We start from the raw sequence: 12,410 nt of genomic DNA on the forward strand, positions 1-12,410 counted from the left end.
TAATGCTAAGTCAAGGATCACAGTTTATTTCAAGCTAAGTGGCCAAGATCACAATAACTTTGGTGTTCAGTTAGCTACTAGGTATAGTTTCCCATAACATGTAAGTGAAGTGGAACTCACCACAGCCCAAGTTGATTTCCCTGAGAAGTTACTGGAGACAGTTCTCATTCTGTGCAAATGATGCTCAATGCATTACAGCAGAGTGCTTTTGGACATTTGTGTCAGGCAAATGCCGGGAGAGTGCCCGTTCTTCGGTTTCTCCCTACTGAAATGCAACACCTGAGGATTGCTAACACATAAACACTGCATTGCATTGCAGACCCATCTTTTAAGCCCCAACCACCCATGATTTCAAACCCATTCATGCCACTAATCACACCAGCTTGAATGGTTCGTCATCGAGAGAGAAACAGACGTTCCTCAATTTCCTTCCAACTTCACCATTATGCCACTCCAACTAGCTTAAGAGTCCAGCCATGCTGCAGAGGGAGAAGTGAAGGAACAGCAGAGGGCAGCATGATCTTCAGCCCTTTGTCTGGGGCTACCTGCCATTTCAAAGGTTCAGAGAATCCCAACATAGTCACCTACAACAAGGATACAAAAGTTGTTAATTTGTTACTTTATACAAAAGCATTGTAAGATAATTAGGCTGGTTCACATAGCTAGCAATCTCCATATTGGTCTTGCGGAACATGTGGAACCACCAAACAGCTCATAACCTGACTAGTAATGTATATTATGACTGCACATCTTTTCTCAGTGACATGGCCACCCCGCTGCAGCATCCTAGCTGGGCCATGAGCCCAATGCAGGTACTGTGTGTCAATCACATGGGGAGAACCAGTGAGGAGTAGTGGATAGTGTTAGACTGGGAGTCCAGGGTCCAAATCCCTACTTATCCATGAAGCTCACTAGGCGATCCTGGACCAGTAACAGTCTCTCAGTCTAACCTACCTCACAGGGTTGCTGTGAGGAGAAAATGGAGTGGGGGAGCACAATGTACACTACTTTAAGCTTCTTGGGGGAATGGTGGGATATAAACGTGAGAAATATAAACAAACAGCTACTGCAAGAAGGATCCCCATTGCACTAAACAACTCGCTGTCTTCAAACCATTCAGAATTAGGGTGGAAGGAATGTTCAGAATAAAGCACAATGATTTCAGAAGTATCCTCTTCTTCGTAAGAGTTTCCAAGAAAGGAAGAATATGGAAATGGCAAGTTTCAATTAGGGATAAGGTTTTCACTGTGCTCTTTAAGAGAAAACTGTACCACTGTAAAAACAAACTATACCAAGATTGTAAGGAGGGGACTGCTTTTATCAAGCTTGCTGCAGTTAAGAAAATACCAAGAATGACAAAAAAATAACTTTAAGGCACAGACATCTGCCAAGCACTTGCTTACTGGCTTAAGGCCTGAAGAGTCTAGGGATTGTGGGTAGCCTGAACAGGCACAAAACTACCACTGCTTCCATCCCAACAAGAGGACACAGTATGCATCTGCATAGATTGATCTCTTGTCAGAAATGAATAGGTAAAAAGTGATTGCAGAGCACGGGGTAGACCACATACACAGGATGCAAGAGGAAGCAAATAACATTCTTATAAAATGGCATTTAAAGATGTGAATTCTGTTTTCAGATGGCATTTTGCTGTTTCTTGCAGAACATTCTGGCAAGTATTTAGCTACAATTGACTATTGAAGGGAGGAGCTTCTCTGATTATTTGCAGCAATCTAATTTTCTGAAGAGTCACAGGGCAATTTTAGGAGTGAAAACCTGCGGCTGCCAGATGGCGAAGCAAGATGGGAACATGTGCCAACTCTGAAAGCTCTACACTGCCTGCCTGTGTGCTACCAGGTTTGATTTAAGGCGTTAGAGATGGTTTAAAAGCACTAACCAGCTTGGGCCCAAATATCTGCCAGAGCATCTCCTCCAATGCCAGACAGCTTGATCTTAAGATCAGCCAGTGGGGAGGTGGAGGGAGCAGCTCTGTTCACAGCCCCCGCCAGGATTCAGGGTGAGGGGATGTATAGAAGGAACTTATCTGTGGTAAGACCACATCTCTGGAATGATCTCCTCTGCAAGTGAATTTCAGTTCAATTTATTTATGCAGTCTGATAATAGAAGATTTACCCTTAGCAGCAATATAAAGTGGAACCTCGGGTTAAGTACTTAATTCGTTCTGGAGGTCTGTTCTTAACCTGAAGCACCACTTTAGCTAATGGGGCCTCCTGCTGCCGCTGCACAATTTCTGTTCTCATCCTGAAGCAAAGTTCTTAACCCAAGGTAATATTTCTGGGTTAGCGGAGTCTGTAACCTGAAGCGTATGTAACCTGAAGTACCACTGTATGTGTTTTAATTAGCTGTTACAATTTCCACCCTCATTTGAATATGCTTTAGTTATATTTGCTGTATTTTTGTTGATATGTTTTGATGTATATCACCCTGAGCTCTTTCTGAGACAGGCTAATTATAAATATCCCAAATAAATTAATCTCTTGGAAATACTCAGCAACTAGATTGACCACTGACAGGCTTCCTTCCTACACTGTAGTTACTACTTCTCCTGCTGCCCACCTCACCCAACTGCATTACTTATAGGGAGCAGAGGCTGCAGCCTCTGTGTTAATTTGTGGCCTCCTCGCAAAAGGAAGAGAGTTTAGGAAGGCACGTGACTGACAGGGAAATGCAAACAATGCACGCCTATCATTTTCTGGTGTGGGCATCATAGTGACCTGGAGCCAGCTGGAAGACCAGCAAATCTGCAGCCCTAAAGTGGGCAAGAATAACAAGAGCAGTGCATGGGGTGGGGGAGATGGAAGGAGCTACTTGCCTTCATGCTGGGCAGTTTTCCCTGCCCCTCAGAGGTTAAACCCAGCTAATCAGATAACTGGGGAAGTGCCCTAACAGCATGAAGATGCAGGTTCAACTCCTGGTATTTCCAGTTAAAAAGATCTCAAGAAGCAGAGCTAGGAGAGAGCTTTGCCCAAGACCATCAGCAGCCATGTTCAGGATCAGGAACAATCCAGTCTCCTCTTGGTCAGCCAGGGTTTAAGTTGCCATCATTTAGCAGAAATGGGTACCCATGAATGGAGCACATGAACATGGATGATATGAAATGATACTTGGAATAGGTACTTTGCCTTTCCAGAGCAAATATGCATATGAATCTGATATGGAGATTCCGTGGTGCATTTCCTTTCAAGCGAAATCCAGCACAACTTCTACTGTATGTTGGCAAAGGTAACTGAGAGGGCGTTTATTTGGTCATGCCTGGAATAGACAGACCAATAGCCAGACTAAGGTAATTTTGTATTCATATTGAATACGGGGTATTCACGTTCCTACTAGAGCCATTAAAACTATTCTTTGCCATACCAAAGGCTTAAGAAATGTTAAAAATTACTGAGATGCCAGTAGACGCAATTTTCAGGCCTACTTTCCCTTCTTTCCTTACTTTGGTAGTTGCAGATGAGACAGGTGATGGAAGAATCAACACACTGCTTTCTGGCCAGGTCAAGAAGATGGCATAGACTGTTGCTCCCTTTGAAGTGTACCTAAGAAAATACATAGCAAAGCAAAGTTGTGGAAAGAAACACAAAAATTCCAAAGCAAAGAAAAAGCATCCATCTTTTGCAGGAGCAGAACATCTGTTTCGGAAATACATTCCCTTGCTGATGTTTGCAGGGATCTAGTGCTTGTTCCACCTTCTCATGTTGTGGCTGCGTGGCCAAGAATGATGAAAGCCTCAAAGTCCACCTTTACACTCACACCCCCTAAAAGCAAACATTGCATGACAGTCTGTCCTTGCTTTTCAACTGCTGCCGTCACCAACATGGAGGTGGGTCTGGCAAGGGCCTGTGGAAACTTTCCCTTAGAGTTCTATGCTGGGCCATTCTCTTTTAAATGTTCTCTGCTCCTGAAAGACTTTCAGAATTGGCATTCTCTCATCTCTCCCTCTACTTAGGATTTAGCGCACCACCGTGTCATAGCTGATGTACGCAGGGGAGCTCTTAATAGCAAAAATTATTCCTGCATTGAATGAGGGATGACCCTCGAGATCCCTTCCAACTCTTCAATTCTGTGATCTACGAAAAGCTGCCTTGGAGATAACTGGTGAAATGACAATGTGTATCTTTTAGATAAATAAAATAACTACCCCCAATGTAGCAAATACCAAAAAGTCAACCAAGAAGATTTAAAAGTGTAACCAGCATTTAAACAAAACAAAGCCATTTGTGGTTCCAGATGTTAAATCTAACACAAACCTTCTCATTAAGTAAAAGAAAGCAAAGCACAGTAAGAAAAGAAAGCATTAATCTGAATAGCAAACCTTCATGGGCTTTGGGTGCTAAAAGAGTAGAGAAGTGCAGTCCAATAAAGTACTTTTGACAGCCTGAGTCACTTGTGATTGATAATACTTTATGTCTTTTTCTAAGGTGAGGCCTCTTGCATTTCAGTTTCCTTTGAACTACTGCAGCACATGCAAAAGGTTTGCCCTTCTTACTACCTCAGTAAAATAGTGTCTAGGTAATAAAGGCTTATAGAGACTAGATCTTCTTTCACACCTGAATTCGTGTAAGATACTACAAAAGGAATTTTGTGTAAGTGTGCTCGTTCCTAAAGAGGTTCTAACACAGTTTACTCATCACGTTAAGGCCAACACTGCAACCAAATATCCATGAAGAAACTGTGACATCTCCTCTTGTTGCTATGCAAATAATGGCTAACTATAGGTAGCTGAAGCATTAGAGGATACCTTCCTGAATCTTCAAGAAGAAGCCCGCTTTTGTATTAGTTTTTGCCATACCATGTGCTGCAAGTGCAATTCTCCTTTTGTATTCTCCATGGCTTTGATTCATAAATGGCCTCCCCATTAATGCCTAGCCACTTCCCAAGGGCTAGGAGCCTCTCTTGGAAGACTGGAGCAATCACCCCTTCTTTTGTGGGTCCCACATTGAGAAGATAGTTTCCACCATAGCTCACAGTTTGCACAAGTTCCTGTGGTAAAGACAGAAACAGAACATATAAACATTTTTAAGTCAAGAGAAAAAGAAAGCCATCCCCCAAAGCAGCAATAAAATTGCAAGTGCCTGTTTAAGTCAACTAGTCCAGTCCTTTACATTGAGAAAGGATACTCTAGAACAGGGGCGATAACATGGTCCACAATACCTCAAAGACTGCTTCTGCCCATATGAACCAACCTGGACCCTGCACTCATCCTCTGAGGCCCTTCTTCATGTGCCTTCTCTGTTAGAGGTCCGGACAGTGGCAACATGACAAGGGGCCTTTTCTGCAGGGGCTCCCCATTTGTGGAATGCTCTCCCCATGGAGGCTCTCCTGGCACCGTCACTACATATCTTTAAGTGCCAGGCAAAAACAGGTCTTTAACCTTTAACTATCTGTGACCTTTTAGAAGTGAATGGGATGTTTTAATGTATGTATGTTGGGTTTACTGTCTGTTCGTAAGTCGTTTTGGCTTTCATTGGGCAAGATAAAGCAACTAACAAATGTTAATAATAATAGTAGTAGTAGTAGTAGCAGCAGCAGTCCAACATCTGGGGGGACAACACATCAGCCACCCCTGCTGTAGAACAACCCACAGACACCTGCCTCCTTTTTCCTGACTTAGGAAATTCCATAACCTCACAAGTATCCAACATTATAGTAAAATATTCACATTGCAGAATGTATCCTGCTGCTCTTGCAGTAATTTCAACAAACTGACTCTGATAAACATACAAAGCAAAATTTTCACCAAACATAAATATCTTGCATGCTCATGTTTGATGCCTCGAACTTTTGTGGGGGATTTACGTATAAGTTGGGAAGAAGGAAAAGGGCCTGTCTGAGCAGGTGTGGTGGTGGCATTTCATGCCAGTTCTTATCCTCTCCTTCACCTTTTATCTTATACAGTCCCTTCAAAAGTCAACAAACAGGATGAATGCGTATGATTTTGCATGGTTTGTTCTCTTTTCAGGTATTCATCTGTGGTTGTAGGAGGCAGTTGGTTTGGGGAAGATTGAAAAAGCCTTTTTTTTTTTAATATTCTAAGATTTTTTTTTTAAGATACTGAGCTTGTCCAGCACCATTTACATGCGCTTAAGCTGAAGTACAAAAGAATCTAGCATTTTCCTAAAGAATGTGGCCTACTTTAACTAGAGATGAGGCTCAATTCAAATCTCTGCTCTGGCTGTTGCAACCTCCAGGCAACTCTCTGCAAGCTTTTGCAACATCATTGCTGGATGGCCAATCCTTGGCCTTTGTTTACACTTCAAAGTGCTCACCTGAATGATGCTGGATTCATCCATGAGTTCATTGATTTGCATGTTGCTTCGATACCCCCAAGATCTTCTGTCAATAGAGCTGCACATCTCCCACTTGTGGTCTGGCAGAGTGCCAGGCTCATATTTATCTTGACAGTTATAGAAACCTCCATGGTGGCAAGAGCAATTGAAGCCCCATCGATCATTCACCACTACAGTATCCTAGAGGAAGAGATTCATATGAAATAGCTGCAGCTGTTTTGCCTTATGCTACAATCTTCAATAGTTACAGGTGCGTGTGAAATCCTCCAGATAAAACAGAGCTTAATATTTCAGGATAAACATGGAAGTATCCAGTGTGTTCTGCTCATCCATTTTGCTTTGGATCAAAGACAGGGGACAGCAACACGTGGCCCTATAGATGGCTGTAGAATCCCTATTAGCACTCTGAAGAAAGTGGCCTCATTCACACAAAACCATGACTTGTGCCTGAGCTGGAACGAGCCTTAACAAAGGCTTGGGCTTGCACCCAGCTCCCTGACAGTGCAGTGAGGAAAAGACTTTGCTACAGTTTAGTTTCAATGTCACAGAATCCTGCCTTGTTGTCTGCCCATTCCCAGATGACTGCAGCATTGGGTGGCAATCTGCATGTGGGAAGGAGCCAATGCTGATGGAACTTCTGTATCATCTCACCTTAATCAAATGCCTTTCAGCTGAGTTTGTACACACATTCAGCTGCCTGATTGCAGTGACAGACTGGATGAGGGTGCTGGATGGGGATAGGCTGTCTATGCTCTGTAACATCGCATTAAGTCTAGATACGTGTTATATGTGGGGCTACCTTTGAAGAGGCTTCATGAACTTCAGCTGGTGCAAAATCTGGCTGCCATATTTATAAGTGGAACTGGGATGATGAATAATCTAATAACAGCGCCAGCCATCTGTACGGGCTTTCAGCTGATTTCCAGGCCAAATTCAAAGTGCTAATTTTAACCTATAAAGTGTCCTATGGATGAACACTCTATTGCCTTAAGGCTTATGCGGTGTCTCTTCCCTTATGAACCTGCTCAGAACCCCCTGGTCATCTCTGGAGCCCTTTTCTGAATACCATCTCCAACAGCGGTGCAGAGGGTCGCTGCGTGAGAAAGTGCCTTTTCTCTTAGAGACTCTCTGCCTTTGGATTACCTTCCCCAGAAAGGTGCACCTGGCTGCAAATCTAACATCTTTTTACTGTCGGGTTGGTTTTTTTTATTAAAAAAATACTTGTACACCCCAATATTTGAATACTGACATCATTCTCTCGCTAGCTCAATGGAAGGTTTTTAGCTGCTTATGGTTTTACGGTGATTGTGTGTGGTTAATTTTATGGCAGGAAGTGCACTCTTGGAGGGACACTTAGTGTGATCTTTTTTAGTTATTGTAGTTGTAGGTTTAAATATTTGTTTATAAACTGCCATGAGACCTTTGGGTATAATAAAGCAACACATATATAATCATAACCATAAGCTGATCCTGCATCAGAAGCAATTCATACATCTCACCCCGGAGGAAAGGGAAAGGGGCAGAATTTACAAAAGAGCACAAAAAATGTGACAACCCCATATACCAGAAACCATTCTAAGAGATTCAACTCAAATGCAAACAAGGAGACTACCCAGTTCTTAACCTTTTTAAGTAAACATGAAGGAAATTGAGATACCTTGACTGGACTGTCATTGTAAAGCCAGGCGAGGAAAGAGGTTGAGTTCCAGTAAGTATCTGGTGCCTCCCAGTCTCCATCAGACCAAATGAGATCTGGCTTGTATCTAAGATGCAAGTACCATTGCGTCATAAATCCGAGTTGGTCTTTCTGCAGAGATGAGCCACTAATAGCTGCTCATGGTATTCAATTACTTTGTAAATGTATTACAACAATTTATACCCCACCTTTCTACATCAAGTGTGCTAATTGCACTTGTCTACAAATGACCGGGTGGACAGAAGCCTATTGTGCCAGCGGTCTGCATGCAAGAAACGCACATTCTTATTACAAAACTGGAGTTCTTTGTGCACTACAAACATGTTTTAGAAATGACAAAGTTATAGGGTTGCAAATGTACTGCAGTTCCATAAAGCATAAAATTGGACACCAGGTACAGAACTTGAGTGGTTTTTTTGGGGTTTTTTTTTAATGTTCCTAGCTCTCTCGTCTGTAAAGATATGCTTGAAAGTCTGTCAGTGTTGTTTGCTGAAAGTCTGGAAGCCACTGTGGGCAAAACAAAAGGGGTTGACCTTTGCACTCACTAAGACTGCAATCCTATGCACCCTTACCTGTGAGCAAACCCCACTGAACACAGTACGATTTCCATCTGAGTAAACATGCCTACAACAGAGCTGAAGGGGATGGGGCAAAGCTTGGCTCCCATTTCTAAATAAGTAACCATGACAGGGCCTGAGAGGCACAGATTCAGTGGCTTACCCAGCTATTTTACCCTCTAAGACTATCAAAACAATACATGCATATGCATATATAGCCCTGGCATATATATCCTGCCCTTCCTCAAGGAGATCAGGACACTGCTTATGAACTTACCCATTTCATCCTCATAACAACCCACCAAGGGGACACAGAGTGAACCATTTGAGATTTCATAGCTAAGTCATGGTTTCGCTGTAGGAAACATGGTGGCTGAATGTTGGGACTATGGCAGAGGCGGCCTATGTAACTTTATACAGCCAATTACACTCTGTTAAGTGTTGTATGAATAACAATCTACCACGGCAACAAGTAGCAAGGGGAAACCTCTGAGCAACCCAATTTGCTTGAAAGTCTCACTTTGTTCAATGGGGCTTGGTAGGGAGCAAGCATGTAAGTGGAGGTTGTTCAATCTTACCTCAAGACAAGCTCATAAAGCTCAGGCAGGATCTTGCCATAGACAAAAAACTGACTCTTGAAGCCATTTTTTTTGTCCAATAAATAGAGCGGGTTAAACCATTCAAAGAGGGAGTGGTACAGTCCATAGTGTATGTTCCTAAAGATTAAACAAAGGGGGAAACACAGTAAAAGAATTAGATAGTTCTGGATGTCAGCAGAAGGCTGTGAAGCCCAGGACCCTGCACAGCAATAAGCTTCCACTCCCCACTTGTTAATCCACATAGATACCTTTCTCTGAGAGCATCCCCCAGTTCACCCACCAAGTCTCGATGGGGCCCCGTATCTACCGAATTCCAGTTCCATGACACGTTGGACCCCCAGTTGGTGAAGCCTTCATGATGCTTTGTCGTCAACACCACATATCTGTAGGAACCAAAGACACAGGATTAGAAGGGAAGAAAATTAATCAACAATATTCCCAAATCTAACAGGGAGGGTAGGTGAGAGCTGGAGATACTAGACCAAGATGGGCCTTCCCAACTTTGTTAAATCACTTTATTTTCTCTCACTCTGGCTGCACTTCCAGACTGTCACCATTTTCATGTGAGATTCAATCATATACCAGCTAATTCAGGTTGTAAAATTATAGCTGATTCGGAGGTCTTGCAGCAAATCCGCTTCCCCCAAAGGTCTGACATTTTGAGCTAAGCGACAGGAAAATGAACTGGAAAGTTGGGATAACATTTGCTTTGATGCAATGGCAATTAGCCACCCCACGAACAAATCAGAACGAATGCTCATGAAATAGCCAATGGCATCTAATCTCCCTGCAACCAAATTAGGACAAATGCTTAATAAATAAGTTGGCCTGAAAGACACTTAAGTAATGCTTCTATTTTGCCTTCTCCCTGTGTACAGAACTCTTCAAGACACTGTAGAAACAACTATTGCTCGTGTATTCTGTTATCTTCTGCAAAAACACAGGTCTCTCCTTTTATTTTCCCAGTTTGATGACTGAAATTCTCTTTGTACGCTCAGATTCACCCTTTCTCCTCCATTCTTATTTCTGGTGCCTGTACAGCTGGGTTTTTTCCATTTCTTGTTTTCCTGGCTTCTGTTTCTTCATTGCCCTGCATTTTGTCCAGTTACTACTTTTCTTTTTTTATTTTCATACTCTGGCCCCTTCTTATCTATCTCTTCCTCTCTGCGAGTGATTGAACTTCTTCCCCAAAATCTTCGACCTCTTGTAACTTCTGCAGTGACTTCCCCATTCCACTTCCTTTTGTCTCCCTCCCCCTCCCTTTACTGTATTGTACTCTATGGGTAAGTCCTTTTAAATCAAGGGCTGTATACAATGCTACTCCAACAGAGCAGACCCAATGAAGATAATGAACATAAGTCCATTAACTTCAATGGGTCTACTTGAAGTAGGACTTAGTTGGATACAATTGTATGGCACATACCTTTTGAGGTGTTTCCTCAATAAGCCTATAATTTTAAATTAGACCATCCCAACAGCAATGTCTGGGAAATGGCTAGCCCAGCTTCGTAAGAAGCCTCACCAAGAGATAGGGTGTGCTAGCTGGTCAAGAACTGAATGACTGAGGGAGGACTACAGCAAAACCTTTTGCACCCCAACTGGATAAGACTAATTGCCTATCTAGTTCAGCATCCTGTTTCCCACAATGACCAGCCAGATGCCTCTGGGAAGTCCCCAAGCAGCACCTGTCTGAAGGCAATAGTTTTCTCATTACCACATCTTTCAGCAGGAAATTTCAAAACTTAATTATGTGTCTTAGTATGTATTTTACATTTTTGCAAGTCCAAAATCCACTGCATGTCGATTTTATTGGGTGATGCTGTGACAGAATTTAGGAAAGGGCCATAGCTTTGCAGAGCATTTGCTTTGCAGACAGAAGATCCCAAGTTCATTCCCTGGAATCTCCAGGTAAAGCTGGGAGAGGAAGTGCTACAGTTCAGTGCAACACCTTCATTCTTCTGCAGGTTAAGACTGTACTCAAGCTAGACTCAAGCCTAGAAAATATAGCTATATCCTAATAATTATGAATGCTATAATAGTTTTGCAATGATTTATATTATGAAAGAGCAATGGTTTGTAGTAACAATAATTTTCTATGCAAGAGTATTTTATCCATCGCAGAACAATGAAAATCCCACGCAATAAAAAATATTGTAACATAAATGAAATGAATTATGTGCAGCATTATCCTTTCCAAAGATGCTGTGTAGGAATAATTTGTTATGCGCTACATCATTATGCCAATAACAGATTATACACAGCATAACCGCATAATAAAAAGAGAACACTACTATGCAGTTACAAGGCAATATGTAAGACCAGTAGCATTCCATACCAAATTATTACAAACAGCATTACTGTATTACAGCTAAGCATATAAAGGATAAGGTAAGGCACACAATTCTTTATAAAGTACACCTCCACTTGTAACAGTGCTAATTATTCGTTCATCTTTAGTTGCAAAAATGCTATGAAGTCCTAATAAGATCCGATATCATTCAATGCGTTTTCATATGTTAACAGCTATATATATATATATATATATATATATTCCTGATATTGTTTCTGTGACTGTTGTTTTATACTGCTTTTGATGTTCTTTTTTATGTTGTAGCCCACCCTGGGACCTTTGGGTGAAGGGCGGGAAATTCATAACAACAACTGCGATTAACACAGTCCGCGCGATGCTATTTGTCACATGGATTATTATACACCATTATTATTATTATTATTATTATTATTATTATTACTGCTCAATCGTGCTAAGCCCCAGGCCGGCCGCTATGCAGAAGCGGCCTCTGCTGCCCGCTCCGCCCGTCTGCTGCTGACCTGGCGCCGGCCTGCTGGAAGAGCCGCGCCCACTGCCGGGGCTGGAAGTCGTGGGCGGTGAAGCGGGGGGCGAAGTCCGCGTAGCTGGTGCCAGGCGGGAAGCGCGCCTGGACGAAGCGGTCGAAGTCGGGCTGCTTCTCGCCCCGCCAGTGCCACCAGAACCACTCGGAGCCCCAGGCCGGCACCGAGAAGACCCCCCAGTGGACGAACACGCCGACCTTGGCGGCGTCGAACCAGCCCGGCAGCGGCCGGGCGTCCAAGCTGGGCCAGTCGGGGGTGTAGCGCTGAGGGGGCGCCGAGGCAGAGGCTGCCCCGACGAAGCAGAGCCACGCCGCCGCCGCCGCCCGCAGGAAAAGCCCCCGGCCCGTCTCCATGTCTTTCCCCTCCGCAATCGCCGCTCAGAACGGTGCTCGCCAATTGG

General features: G+C 43.1%; 1 protein-coding gene across 1 annotated transcript; it reads right to left on the minus strand.

Annotated features, from left to right (window-relative positions):
- Positions 1-12,386, minus strand: FUCA1 (alpha-L-fucosidase 1). The gene is made up of 8 exons (XM_081872499.1): positions 11,990-12,386; positions 9,409-9,543; positions 9,140-9,277; positions 7,966-8,071; positions 6,288-6,488; positions 4,811-5,001; positions 3,458-3,557; positions 1-584 (listed from the first exon to the last, which is right to left on the minus strand). Exons 1-8 carry the CDS (start codon positions 12,361-12,363, stop codon positions 444-446), a joined length of 1,386 nt encoding a protein of 461 aa, XP_081728625.1. The 5' UTR covers positions 12,364-12,386; the 3' UTR covers positions 1-443.
- Between the last annotated feature and the right edge of the window lie 24 nt (positions 12,387-12,410).

Source organism: Podarcis erhardii (genome assembly GCF_964252035.2).
Source record: "Podarcis erhardii genome assembly, chromosome: 7".
NCBI lineage: Eukaryota > Metazoa > Chordata > Lepidosauria > Squamata > Lacertidae > Podarcis > Podarcis erhardii.